This window comes from Centrocercus urophasianus, unplaced genomic scaffold (assembly GCF_019232065.1).
Source record: "Centrocercus urophasianus isolate 14NV4802_14NV808 unplaced genomic scaffold, USGS_Curo_1.0 seq_11, whole genome shotgun sequence".
Lineage (NCBI taxonomy): Eukaryota > Metazoa > Chordata > Aves > Galliformes > Phasianidae > Centrocercus > Centrocercus urophasianus.
Window position 1 is genome coordinate 69,718,183 of NW_024884253.1, and position 14,396 is coordinate 69,732,578.

At 41.5% G+C, this 14,396-nt stretch overlaps 1 protein-coding gene across 3 annotated transcripts in view; it reads left to right on the top strand.

The window, feature by feature from the left end:
• Positions 1-14,396, top strand: part of TRIO (trio Rho guanine nucleotide exchange factor) — a 224,023-nt gene that overhangs the window by 48,332 nt on the left and 161,295 nt on the right. For all 3 annotated transcript variants that reach the window (XM_042808742.1, XM_042808744.1, XM_042808745.1), the window contains exon 2: positions 9,962-10,036. In XM_042808742.1, the coding sequence (XP_042664676.1) occupies positions 9,962-10,036 (75 nt within the window). The remainder of the gene's footprint in view (positions 1-9,961; positions 10,037-14,396) is intronic.

Consider the following 14,396-nt stretch of genomic DNA (forward strand, 5'->3'; position numbering starts at 1 on the left):
AATATTTTTTCTTAATTTGGTTGTGTCTGCAAATTCAGCGCGTCTGGGAGATTTTCATGGCTGCCATCACAAAGTCTTTTTGTTTTGCCTTTTTTAAAGTATCTCTCCAAGTAGTTTATTTTCTTTTATGATTCATGCCCTTATCCTCTTTGGTGGAGTGATGTGCTAGTAAGAAATGTTCATTAATGCCCTTGTATCTTCATATTTGAGATGTGAATACTAAGTGCATACAATACTTTGTTGTAGTCCAGTAATAGTCAATAAGCCTTCTCTTAATGAAGGCCAAGATTAATATTTCAAATAATTACAGTTCCTTGCAAAATTGTTTACAGACATTTGTGACTTAATACAGATAAGTTGGTTCACTTTTGACTTGAACAGAATATTGTTTTCTTCCTCCTTACATTTGTTAACTCATCCGTGTGTCCTGCTGTGTGTATTTGGAAGTCTGCTTGATGGTTAATCAAAGAAAGAATCCTTAGCCTACTTCTGGTAAATATTATGCAATTCTGTCCTAAGCAGGCATTGCCACCAACAGGAACTATTTACCAAATCACATCTTTGATAGTGTGGCTGCATGGAACTTGTCAGAACCCATTCTTTCACTTTTGCTGTATGTCAGTACTTGCGCACACACACACGCGCTTATATTCACCACAATCATTTCATGAGCTGTCAGTAACTGTTTGCACAGAGCTCTATAGCAGGAAATTAAAGCAGTCTAGCTGTATTGTGGACTTCTGAGCTAGCACTTTGATTAAGGCTTAATGTCTTAGAGAAGTGTTTCTTTTTGGAAAGCTGCAAGTAACTTTCTGCTACATCCCTGTGGTTAGTCCACTGGCTGCCAGTAATTACTTTCTACCTACCCTACCTATGTCATCTTGCATTGGTATCTTTGATAGAAGCATTTAAAGGGTGTGATATAATAAAGTCTAAGTTCTTTCAATCAGCTGGTAGGCACTGCAGACTGGGCTGACATGGTAAAATGGAAACAGACTGGTAAGTTTTACCACCTAGAAGCTCTACAGCAACTCTTATTATTCTTTTTATCTAAATGATTCAATTTTAGATACGGCAAAACAAGTGCAGATGAAAAGCTGTTGCTCAGAATCATCAATTATTTCAATTAAAAAAAAAAACAAACAATAAACTTGACTTTCTCATTTAATTGGAAGTGATTTTGAGAAATGAAATTTGCAAATACTGACATAACGTCAGTATTATTTTAGTTTAAATTGGAAAAATTGTAAAGACCTAAACAACTGATTTTTTTAGGGAACTCATATCAATAGTAACACTTTGAGCCAAGAGCTTGAAGAACGACAGCTTAGCAAATCTGGGTATAAGAACATTCATTTGAAAAATGGTTTTAATGGCAATCAGTTACCCAAAGAGGTCAAAAGCAGGCCTTGTGTAAGGATGGGATTAACTCACATCTGCCAACAACAGGCTGCTTTGGTAGGCAGTTTAATCTTCTAATATTGGCCTTGCCTGAGATGCATGTTGGGCTGACTAGCAGCGCCCTTGGTAATCAAATAAGCTAGGAGCTGCAGGCCCTATTCACTTGGTTAGGAAAGCATGAAGGGAGGCGGCTTTGATGTATCAGCTATTGAAGCTTTCAGGGAAGTTTTTTATAGAGAAGTCGCAGTCTTCTAACTGAGTGCTCAGTAACACAGTGTTGGACTCAGTGCCATTTTCCATGTTCCACCCACTGTCTGTTCAAATGTTTTGAAAAAGCCAAGCGACTTAGGCTGGATGCTGTGCAGTGTTCAAGTAGTCAATGGCTAAAAAGGCTCAAAAGGTGAGGTAAGCCACTAATGTGACTTGATTTCTACAAATTTTGTTTGTTTTGGTCTTGAAGTAATGGTAGAATATTCCATTCAAGTTGCCAAACTCTCATGTCAGAGTACCAGAGCTCAGAAGTGAAGAAGAATGCTGCTGCATGACTTGTCTGCAACAAAAGTGGTTCTATACCGAAGGCACTTCAGAACAGTGCTTCTCATTTAATAATGTGTTTAAAAAAAAAAAAAAAAAAAGCATCAAAAATTCTCGTTTTAACATGATGAGATGGTGCTAGAAATAAAAACACTAAAACAAACAAACAAAAACAGCTGGAGAAGTCGGATTTCCCACTGTGTTGCTGATCTGTTCTACAGAGGTTAGTTTTTCCCAACCATGCATTCTAGGTGGCTTAGAACTGCTAACTGGTTTTAGAGTTGAACATTTTCAGAGAGAATTTGTGTATTTGATTGTGTCAGAAACTGAACACATGAAGAAAGAGACATTGTTAAAACTGTACCTTCTGCTTTTAAAATGCATTGTTGGCTGCTGAAGTCATGCAGGCTTCTGAAGTAATGTGTTTCTATGCGTGCCAAAGTGCAGTGCTGCCTGTTAGTACAGTCAAAGTACTAGCTCCTGTTGGCTCACAGAATTTATCCAGGGAATCATGTTTGTACAGTCTTGTGAGGAGGGAACCTTTATTGTAAAAGCCCCCCCAAAAAACATTTTAATCCATCTTAGGTTCAGTAGGCTTTTGTGATCTTAATTAGAGATATTACATCTTAGCAACAGGACGAGGGGAAATGGCTTTAAACTGGAAGAGGATAGATTTCAACTAGGTATCAGGAAGACATTCTTTACTGTGAGGGGGCTGGACACTGGAACAGGTTGTCCAGAGAGGTTGTGGATGCCCCGTACCTGGAAGTACTCAAGGCCATCAAAGCTGGATGGGGCTTTCAGCAACCTTGTCTAGGGGGAGATGTCCCTGCCCACCCCCTGGCAGGGGGTGCGAGATGAGCGGCCTCTGCCGCAATGAAGCGGACCCGGTGCGCTGCCGTCTGCTGCCGGTGTGACTGGGATGGGCGGCTGGGAACGTGTGCCGATCACCGCTCGCGCTACCCGCGCTCTGGGAGACGGGAGATTACAGCATTCCTCCTTAACGTAACTGTAGTTCCCGGATAAAGCATATGGTTTCTTTCAATGCGCGCGTGAACGTTACGTTATGGAAAGAAGCAACGGCCCATCCGTCACCCTTCGGCTCCCGACCCTGCAGGTCCCTGCACGGAGGGGCGGCCGCCTTTGTCCTCGCTCCGCAGGCCCTTTGTTCCGGGGCGACAGGGCCCACTTGCGGGCGCCCGGGCGGGGCTGCAGCGCGGGCGTCCCCCCGCCCTGCGCTGTCGCAGCGCTGCGCCGCCGTTGGTACAGTGGCTCTGCAGCGTCACGTGCCAGCTCCGCGAGGCGGCGGCGCCATGCGCTGCTGAGCGGCTGGTGGCCCCTGCGCGGCACGGCGGCTCTGCACGGTGACGAAATGCGAAACGTCTGTGCGGGAATGAACAAACACGAACACACCGACCGTCTTGGTTTGAGTGCTAAGGTCTCCAAATAGGAACGTGATCTACTCCTGTTTTTGCAAACAACTTCTGCAAGAAGTCGATGGCCGTTGTTAAGTATCCACACGTCTTCACAGGCAAAATGGTGCAGGAAGGAATGCAGCTTCTAAATGCCTTAAAACCTATGAATCCTACATAGGGTAAGTTGGTAGCACAAAAGCAGTGCTTTTTGCAATAAAAAGTTATTCGGAAGAACATGCAGTCTGGCTCTAAGTTTGACTGATTTTAAGCTTGATGGCAACAGTTCCTCCTGTCGGTGCTCAGGATGATTCTTAGCCTGCTGGTTTGTGCTGCCCTTGCTGTAGCCTCCGTCAATTGCAGTGGGGAAAAAAAGTTTCTCCAGATGGTGGTTTGGAACAAGAGCCAAAGGACATGAACTAACGTGCTGTGCTCCAGCTGTTGCTGAGCAGAATGCAGGAGCTACCACCTTTCACTCAAGCTGCGTTTCAAACCAAAACGTTGTTAATACTGCTGTTAAAGCAGTAAGTTAGACTAGGAGACTGGGTGCTGTGATGATGTGGGCCTGTGAAGCTGTGTGTCAGTAGTGGCTGTCAGCAGAAGCACCAGGAACGCTACAGGGTGTGCTGCTGGGGCATTGCAGCACTGAACGGTGCTCCCACCAAAACAGGTGAGCTCCCAGTAGCACTGGTGGGACAGCAGGAGCAGGATGAATGCCTGCAGGTAATATGGAAGTATTTGAATGCATGAGTCCCTTTGCTTTAAAGGAAGAAAACAGATCAGGTATTGGGTCTCAGTTTAGTTTTGAATGAAAAATGTATTTTTGTAGGACCACAGAATTGTTAAGGCTGGAAAAGGCCTTTAAGGTCATCTATCCAACTGCCAACCCACCCCCACCATGCTTATTAAATCATGTTCCTCTGTGCCACGTCTCCACGTTTCTTAAACATCTCCTGGGACGGTGACCCCACCACTTCCATACAGAGTTATAGAATGGTTTGAGTTGTTGCGGACTGTAAAAGGCCAGCTAGTCCAACTCTCCTGCAGCAAACAGGAACACCTACAGCTAGGTCAGATAACTAGAGCTCTGTCCAGTCTAACCTTAGATGTCCCCAGGCACAGGACATCTGCCACCTCTCTGTTCAATTATGGCAATTTTGTAACCATTTCTCTCTCAGTAATAATACACAGCCAGGAGAGGTGTCTTGGTGTTATGGATGACAAAGCACTGAACAGTTACAAAGAGTAAGAGAGATTAATTTTAGCCAAAAACTGTACATAGTGTATAAGCAGCGCACTACAGTCTAATAAATCAGATTTCCTTCCTTGAAGGCAGTTTCTAAGCTGTGTGCTTCTGTGAGGCCCCGGCTGGCAGCATGACATCACTGCATATCAGCATTGTACCAACATGGTGCGCTCCTGTGTGCTCCAATGTGGTGCAGTGTGTGTGAAGAGTAGAGAGGTTGCAGAGCAACACAGAAAGAGGAGAAATGTTTCTGTGAGCTGTTGGGATTGTACCAAAAGTTTGAAGGTCTTCAGATAGACTCAGTCTTCAGCTAGATAAGAGCTGGAGGAGTCCAAAGGATGCTTGTGTCATGCAGTTGGAACTGCATCAAATTAAGGACAGGCTTCTTGGTATCCTTGTTGTAAGCGCCATACAGTCTAGTCCAAGAAAATGTCTGAATGAGCAAAAGGTGAATGCCAAGGTTAGTAATGTTGCTCAAAATACTGTATGTCATTAAAAACAAAAACAAAAACAAAAACACTGATGGAGTTCCTCTTTTTTTTTTTTTTTTTCTAAAAGGAAATATATGTTCTTGAAGATGCAATAACATCCGTTCTTAAAAGTTAGTACTGAGTTACCACAGTACCTGTTATAACTGCTCTTCGGGGAGCTCGTGAAGGGTGGAGAACAGAGCTATAATTTCTCTGAATTTTGTTGTTTTGTTGCAATGGAAAAGATGGTGTGAGATTGCTGAACAGAAATGAACACAGGCGATGTCTATATCAGGAAGTGATAACAGTGCAGTTGGTGAACTGACAGTTCTGACTGCTCTATGAATGCTGTGCTTGAGTACAAGGGTTTGAATTTATAGTTAAGCCACTCATGAAATTGAATTTGGCACTTAAAATTCCAAGTTTAAATCAGAAAAAGCTGTCAGTAATGCCATACATGCATTAGCATTAGTTACCTTTTGTATCCCTTTCACTAGTGCTGTTTTTGCCATTTTCTGCTCTCTGAAAGTTCTTTCTCACGCGTCCCTCAGCACTCTGGGTCCAGCTGTATTCCCAGGAACTGGTGCAGCTCTGCAAGCGTTTTTCCAGATCTTACTGACGAAAAGAAAGAATTGAATGGTTCTACTGACTTGCTTAGTGCTGTTTCACATATAGTAACTTCAGCATAAAGATGTGAAGGGTTTCACTGTGCTGCAAATCTATTCAGATTTTGTCTTTTCCATAGGCTATAGCAATCTTTAGAAACTGGCCCACTGCCCTATTTTAACAATCTCTACGTAGCAAAATAGGAGAGTAGGAACCTGCTGTGTGCTCTCTTTCTTTCTGCACACTTGGAAAACGTTGGAGGTAATGCATAAACAAACCTGTAGCTGACGTTTATCATATACAGTTGTTAACTGATAGGCTTTGGAGATACAGGATTAATGTCATCATTTGAGATACAAGGGAAGAAAATAGGCAAGCAATGAAACCTGAATGCGTCAGTCTAATAATGATTTAATTTTAGTGCATTTGCAGCTTCTTTATTCTGTCTTTTGTTTTATTTGTCTTTTTTCTTAATGAGCTTGAAAGCAATTTCTCTTGAAATGTAGCTGTGATGACTTTACAGTTGCAGGGAATAGCTCAGATTTCAGAATCTTGTAGTTAATATTCTTTATGCTGTGAAACAGAAGAAATGCAGCAACGTCTTGGAGCCTTTTTCTTAAATGTTAACTGGCAACAGTTGTTGTTGTCTCTAATCCAAAAAAAAGTTCGTTAACACAGAGAGGCAGTGAATGCAGAACAACTTTGTGTCTCTGCACCTTACCTAGATATAGGGAGATGCTTATTGATTAGGAAGTGGTCTCTTTTTTTTCTGTGGAAGTTTTATTTTTCTTTAGAATTCGATTTCTGTCACAAAAGGCAGGGGTGAGAGGGACGGTGCTGTAAGGAGCAGCCTGGTGGAGGGGGCACTTTTGCTGTTGGTGTATCCTGTGATGAATCAAACGACACAGAGTAATTCCTCTGGAATCAGAAGAGAGCTGAAAGCATCAGTGTCTTCTATGATGAGTCTCTGGCCTCTTTTTTTGTTTGTGGCTGTAAAAAGATCTTGATTTTATGTGTTGAGGTGAAAAGTAGTTGTGTTTGTAAATGTGCAAGTTCAAGACAAGTGTTCCTTTTTAGCTTGCCTGTCTTTTCAGAAAGCTTTTTCTGCTGTGTTTCAAAGAAGTTTTGAGTCATCTTTCTGAGAGAGGCAGCTATGGATGAGTTGTTCAGCCTCTTTGCAAAGAGATGCAGCTCTTAGCCTCAATTTCCTATTCTTTTTGATGTCTTAGTAAGATAATTCTTATGAAACTGGGTTGTGTCCTTGCATAGTGAGTTTGCATGATTTCAGCTTACCTCAACTGAGCATCAGTGAAGGCACCTGAAAGTGCCAAAGAGACTTCAGTATTCCAGCAGCAGTAACACAACTTTGGGGAAACGGTGACTGTGTTTTGTATCTCTGTTCTGTAGTTGATCTGTTAGCTTTAAAGATGTATGTGCCACTACTTCATCTGTAGCTTTTACTTGTGTGGCTACTACCAAATCCTACAGTGCAAGATGATTAACAGAAGTAATGAATCTGAAGGAGCCCTCTGCCATACACTGGGGCAGCATTTCTCTCAGATGTGTGAACCACTGAGCAGGGCATCGAGCTGTTGTTACTGCACATCTGAGATGCTCGCTGTACCTCAGTGTTTGGGGACCTCTGTTGTGTGATGCAAGGCCTCAGTAAGGATGGTGGCACTGAATGCTGGCACTGCTCCAGTGGGAGGCTGTGCTCTTGGAGCTCTGGGAATTTGTGATTCTGAACGCTTCCTGGGGAGAAGCATCTCCTAAATGGAAGCGGGCTGCTTGTTCATGTGCTGCTTCATCTACTCACATTGCATATTAATTAGCATGATTTGAGCTCCCTCATCCCAGCTGGCAGTTAGAGGAGTGTCTGTACCATGTGTGGGGCAGCAGCAGGGCAGGAGCTGCCTATTCAGAGCGTGGAGCCGTAACCGAGTGTTCCTTCAGTGGGTACTGAAAGGGGTGGTGTTACTGTTTGGGGAACAGAAGTGTCTGTGAAACATGTAAGGATAGGATTTATTATTAAAATCCATATTCGGGGGCAAAAAAAAAAAAAAAAAAGAATAAAAATAGTGGATTTCACCACTGAGTGGTGAAGGGAACAATAAATGCATGCACACTCTGCCTGTAAGGACAGCAGCGTGCACACTGCTGCAGCCTTTGTCCGCTGCAGGGGATGGGGAGGATGATGTCATCTCCCGGGTTGGATGACGTCACCTCCCATAGCGTGTGGTAGTGGTGAGTCCTGGGCACTCAAAATACGGTACTTTATTGCCTCCTTCATCCTGCTTGCTCCTTGTGTTCCACCATCAACTGTAATCCCCACAGCCTTTTCTTTTGAGCTTTAACGCTGCGGAACTGGAATAAAAATAATCTGTTTGGTGCAGCAGGAGCAGTAATCCGAGGAGCTGCAAGGACACACAGACCTGGAGCCAGGCACTGCCGCAGTGGCCGGGCTGCTCACCTAGAGCCACCCCTTAGTGCCCACAGAAATTGACGTGCCCCAGGCAGAGCAGGCTGCGCACACTCTGAGGTGCTGCAGGCAGGCTGTGGGTTGGAAGGAGGAGGCAGGATAATTCTGAGCTAAAACGGACAGCAAACACAGTACTGCATGCTTTGTAGGTGAGGAGAAAGTGTTTTCTACCTCTAAATTTGTTGTAAAGAAAAGAAATTGCCACAGTTGATTAGAAAATGGTGCAGCATTAAGCTTACAGCAGGCAGCTGAAAGCACAGCACAGCAAGCGTGCAGCTCTGGAAGCGTGCCTGCATGCCTTAGCAGTCAGCTGAGGCCCAAGTATTTCAGGATGGAAAAAGATATTTGCTGTCTCTTTAAATTGAGTTATTTAAGCCCAAGGTTGTCTTAAACTCTTGGTTATAGCTTTAGTTCCTACTGAACGCAGACACAGTGGGAATAAAACAGTAGGCAGTTTCAGTAAACAACTGCTAACCCATAACCAGTACTCTGTAAGTAAGGCAAGAGGTCCCTTCTGGACCATGTGCAGCCCTCGGGAGCCTTGGGGCTGGCAGGAGACAGATCCCTGCCCTCCTCAGCCATGGTGGGCCTGGTGCTGCTGCTGGCAGGGTGCTGCCTGAGGGAGCGTTGCACTCTGGTCAGCTGCTCTGAGAGCTCCTGCCCAGTCTGGGTTTAGTTGTGTTGTGGTTTACACAGGGAATCAAACAGGGAACTAGCCAGTGAGATTTGTTCAGTATTGTTCTGTTTGCTGTCAGCGGGTGGTGAGACGATATCCCAGCTGAATACTAGCAGTGAAATGAGGGGATGCTGCTGCAGCTTATATATGTGGTACTTCTGACCAACGTTTCTCTAATGCATTTTTAAAAAATGCCTGGTGATTGTTAGTCTGCAGTCTTCCACAGGAAACCTATCATGCTGCTTCACTCTCCTTTCAAGAGAGGTGATAGCTGCTGAGCATCACGGTCAGGTTCTTCTGCCCTTTCTAGAAAGGAAGAGCAATACATTTTAGAAGAGTCTGGCATGTGCATACCTGAGCTTCTCTTGTAGTAACTGCCAGAAACTATCAATAATTAAGAAGCTTATCTTATCCCAGAATAGATACCGTCTTCAAAGATGATTTGTTGTTGTTGTAAAAGAAAAGTTTAGAATTTGGCCACAGAAATGTAATGCAAGAGGAGGGCTAGTTGGTAATGTATGGCTTTGCAAAATTGTCTGTAATCACTCCCCCTAGGGACCACTTAAAACTGTGTGTGTGTAGAATTAACAAGGCAAAATGTACCTTCTGTTACAAGATACTGCTCTTGTAAGGTAGCAGAAAAACTGCAGCTTGATCTCTGATTCTGCTTGTGGAAGTGATGTAAGGAAAATGAAGTCTAAATAGTGGTGTCGAATTCGGCTTTTTTTTTTTTCTTTTTGAGGATGGAAAGTAAGTTGGTGCTTGCTGTAAAGGTGTCTACTCTTATTAGCTTGATATTGCGCCCATGCTCGAGCTGAAGTTGGAATATTTAAAGTAACAGGAGCCAACCGATTCTTGTAACTTACTGATGGAAATGGCTAATGGCAGTGTTCTGTCTTTTCAGGTCTAACTAGCATGCCATGATGTTTATGTTAAATTAATCGAAGCAATGACTTGTTTATTGATAAATGTTAAATGTTTACAGTTTACTTAGTGCAGTCTTTTATTATGAGATTATCTTAATTCTTATCATTTTAACATTGGTTTTCAGAGGTAAATGTTATTACAGTACATTCATTAGAAGTCATAGCTACTCTCTGAATTTCTGACTAATTACCTTGTATTGATGTTTTTCAGGGTTTCGCAAAAATGATGAAATGAAGGCTATGGAAGTTTTGCCAATTTTAAAGGAAAAAGTTGCATACCTTTCAGGTACAGTTATTTTCTTTTGTTGTATAGTGCTTAACTGTCATATCAGTTGCATATAAAATGATATTTTAAACATTACAGCTACCATTGTAAAAATCATAGAAATGTAGGAGAGCAACGAATACCATTAGATATCCCAACCGTAACATTAATATTGATGGGAAAGGATGTATAATAATAAAGGTATGTGTTTTGTTAAATGGAGAGCAAACTTCTTGTCCTGCCACCCTCTGCATATCCAATAGTGTTACTTAAAACAATTTCCTGTGCTGTAATCATATTCCTTGTACTAATTCAAATTCTTCTGCTAGATAGTTGTACAGAGTTGGCGTTGTTACAGGTCAGTCCGAGGCATGACCTGTTGAGAAATATCCTTGTTGCAGAGGTGAAATTTCTTAGTGTATCCTTTGAAGCACACATATCTTTGTGGTGAAATGAGTTAGCATCTAATTTATCTCTTGCATACACTTTGAACATTAGTTGTTTACCTAACAAGAAGTAGCAGAGGATTTAACAGTGTATAACACACTCTATAACTTAATAACTTTACTTGATGGAATGATGACTGTTCGAGGTGCTTATTCTTGTGAACTTTCTGAAGTAAGTGCTTCCAAACCTGTTGGGATGAGTCAGCATCATTCTCTTTGCCATAATTGTAGTGTCACATGATTTGGAGGACAGCCTCATATTTGAAAGTTGGTGGTTATTTTTGTTTTTTTCTATTTTTGTTTCTTTTATTGTTTGTTGTGGGTTTTTTTTTTTTTTTTCTTTGTGAGGAGGGGGATGGGAAAGGGCATCATTTATTTAGAAGTGCAGAAATAAAATTTATGTTTGTTAAAGCATAAAAAAAAATAATCCCTGAAGTTGCAAGAGATTCCCTGGATCATGATGCTTGCAGGGGCAGTGTGGAGTTTATGTCCTTTCTGTGCTTCTAAGTATCATTCGAAAACAAAAATAATGTTTTGTAAAATGACTGACATAACAGACCAATTTGCCTGATAATCTAGAATGTCCTGATGCCTTTCCTTATGAATTGCAATGCTGGTGAAGTCTTGCTTAAAACTATATTTTCAGAGGAAAGGAAAAAAGTAAATGGAATTAAATACAGAATTTTGATCCCTCATTGCTCTTTTGTTTTGATCGTGCTTTATGGCACTGCATGAAAAAAAGTAATCTGTTTCCATTCCAAGACCTCTACATTTCCAGATTATCCAGAGCTTAGTTTAGACACCTTACAAAGGAGATGAAAGATGATAGGCTTTCTCTAATGTGTGCTTTTAACCATTTGGCCTTCTCAAAAGGCACTAATTCTGTGAAAGTAAAGAGGCTAAATGTAAGCTGAAGATGAATTTAAATGGAGATGATAGATTATAAACTAAAGGAGATGAGGAGCAGGCAGGCAGAAATGGTTGCCAGTGTTCCTGTGTGAAGGTAGTTAGCTTCTGACAGAAGAGCAGACCAAACAGCTGTGGGCAGTGAGCTTGGCTGGAGATGATCTGCCAAGATCCATACTGTTTCACATTTCCATTGCAAGTGGGTCTGAAATGAAATGAGATACATCAGTAATACAAGTAATTTAAACAAACAACGCTCCCCCGAAACCAAACCAAACTAACACCACCACTGGGGCTTAAGCATTTTGGAACAAGATCTGTCAAGCCTTATATTTGGGAATATACAGATATGTGAGACCACTGGACAACTGGCTTACGGAGGCTTACAGTGTGCGTCCTTTGTGTCATTCAGAAGCACTACTCCTGCTTTAGTACTTGGTGTTAGTGTTTGTAGGTACAGTAAGTAGTTAAGATTTGTAGAGGAGGAAAGAGCTTTTGGATTTCACTGCAATATTTATACCTAAACAATACTCCTCATTCCTGCACTGGACTGTTTCAGTGATAGCTGTTTCCTAAGCCATTTTTGAATTAATGTTCTGATCCAATCAGAAATCTTAATACACTAAGATTTATGGCACTTGATATCAAACATCTTCTACTGGTGTACTACTTTCATTCTGACTGTACTGTGTTGCAATTAAACTCTATATGAGCTTCCCTTTTTGTCTCCAGTAGGTGCTTCTTCAATCTGTTTTAGGCTGAATTAGGCTGTAATTATATATTGCTTTGTTTCAGTCTTTCCTTTCCATTTGTTTGCACGTGTACACATTTTACATGTCTGCTCAACATAATTTTTTTTTGCACAGTCTGATCGCTTTTGAAAAGGCTGTTTCAGTCTCTGCTTTTTCTTTGCCACAAACCACAGTAGGTCTGATGTGATTCACCCTTGGGTTTCTCCTCCATTGTCACAATCTAGTCTAGTCTCTTTTAGTGAACTGTTAATGTGTTTTTGTAAATGAAAAAGATGAGTGGGTTTTTTATAATCTAGTATATCTGAATATATATTTAAATAGAAGAGAATTCAACTACCTTGTCTCTGTTACCTGTGGCGCAGAGCAGGGTAGCAGACTTTTTTGTTTTGTTTTAAAGAAATACAAACTAAATGCTGTACAATGGGCAAATGAGAACTGCAGTGCACTTACTCATCTGTACTTCTTAAAGTTTGTGGGCTGTGTGCTCACTGTAAAGAAATTTTTCCTCATGTCCAGTCTTGAGCCTCCCCATTGCAGCTCTATGCTCTTCCCATTCTGCTATCAGTGAGCAGGGATAAGAAATGGTCACCTCCCTCTCAATAAAAACCTGATGCTTAGCTTTGCCTGAGTATTTTCAGACTAGGTGAAAAGGCATTTTCTAAAAAAAAAAAACAACCAACTATACTGCTCAACCTGATTGGTTTTGGTGCCATTTGGAGACCATTGACAAGACTGCTGTTAGTGATGTAAACTGGACAGAAGTAATTCATGTTAGCATGACTCATGTGAGTTGATCAGCTACTTGTATGACACATCTTGGCATAAACAGAATATCTCAATACATTGGAGGTTTTGTATAAAAGAAAAAGGGTAGAAATGGAAGTCTGACTGATGAAAGCAGTAGCTTAATATGTTTTTGTAAAACCAAGACAAAAAGAGGGTTGACTTGAACAAAGGCTATTGTGAGACAGGAAATTCCCACCTGGTGCCTAATGCATTGTTACTTTTAACATTCCAGTTTGTGTATGACACAGGAGCATCAGGAAGAAAGGAAATGAGAGTAATTTATTGGAAAAAGCCTAAGTTTGGCTTTCTAGGCATAAAGCTGGTAAAAGCTTTAGCAGATGAAGAAAAAAATGTTGTATTCCAAAGCCCTGGGAACTTTTTTGCTTAATACTTAACAATCTTAGTACCTGGTTTAAGACTCAATAGCAGAACTAATTTTGCAAAAAATCAAGTCTGTATTCATTTCTTCATTAGTCATATAGTCATATTAGTCAAATTTGTGTGATGAATTTTGTCTCCAACAAATGAAAATTTCAGGTTGTGATTTAACAGGAGTTTATGCACCACAGTTTAAAAATGATTTTCCTTTGTGGTGTACCTGGAGCTGGGAGTCAAGCGAGACAGTGTCCAAAATAACCTAAAAAGAATTTATATATCTTTCCTCTTCCATGATGGAAAATAATGTGATAAAGTCGTTAATCTGTAGGAAATGGCTGAAGGCAGTCTGAGAGGTCTGCATAGAACAAGCAATTTGCTTAAAATACTTGGAGAATGTAAAGAGAATTCAGTGTATCGTCTTCACTGTTAGCTTCTGCTTTGAAAAGGAAAAATTCTAATTTGAGCAATCAAGTGCTTTCTTAGTGCAGTTCAGATTAGTAATGTCTTCTAGTTGAAACCTAAATTTTGTAGATTTTGTAGCTGAGGGAAGCATTAAGGGCTGCAGCAGCCTTTCATCTACGTTCAGTAGCTTTGAGGCCTGCTGGAGCTGCTGCTGATCCTTTGACTTCCTTTCTCTTATGGCTTCTGGCCTATCTTCATCCCATCTCTTGCTATGCAAAAATCCTCAGCATTCTTGAGACAAAATCCCATCAAGGCCAAACTTAACCCTCTCCAGTAGAAGAGTTTAGTTGTTTTTGCTCTCTTATCCTATTTAAGAAGGTCATAGAAGTCAAGAAGCTGAATTTCCTCTTATGTTTAGGTTTCTGCCACTGCAGCTTGACAGAAATCTGAAGCAGCTTTTCCTTTTCTGAGTTTCAGTTAGTGACTCATGGAGAATGTGCCCAGAGCACACGCTCTGGGATCCTGGGCTTTGGGTCTGCAGCAAGCATGCAGAAGCTGCACTGGGAAGGATACTGGTAGATGTCTGAGTGACTGGTTCTATTCATTTGCTCTTGGCCCGCCTTTTTAAGGAACTCTTTAAAACTCTGTTAACAAACCTGCTTTTACAGCGGGGAGTTGATTAAATGAGAAAACACTTGGGGCACGGGATGG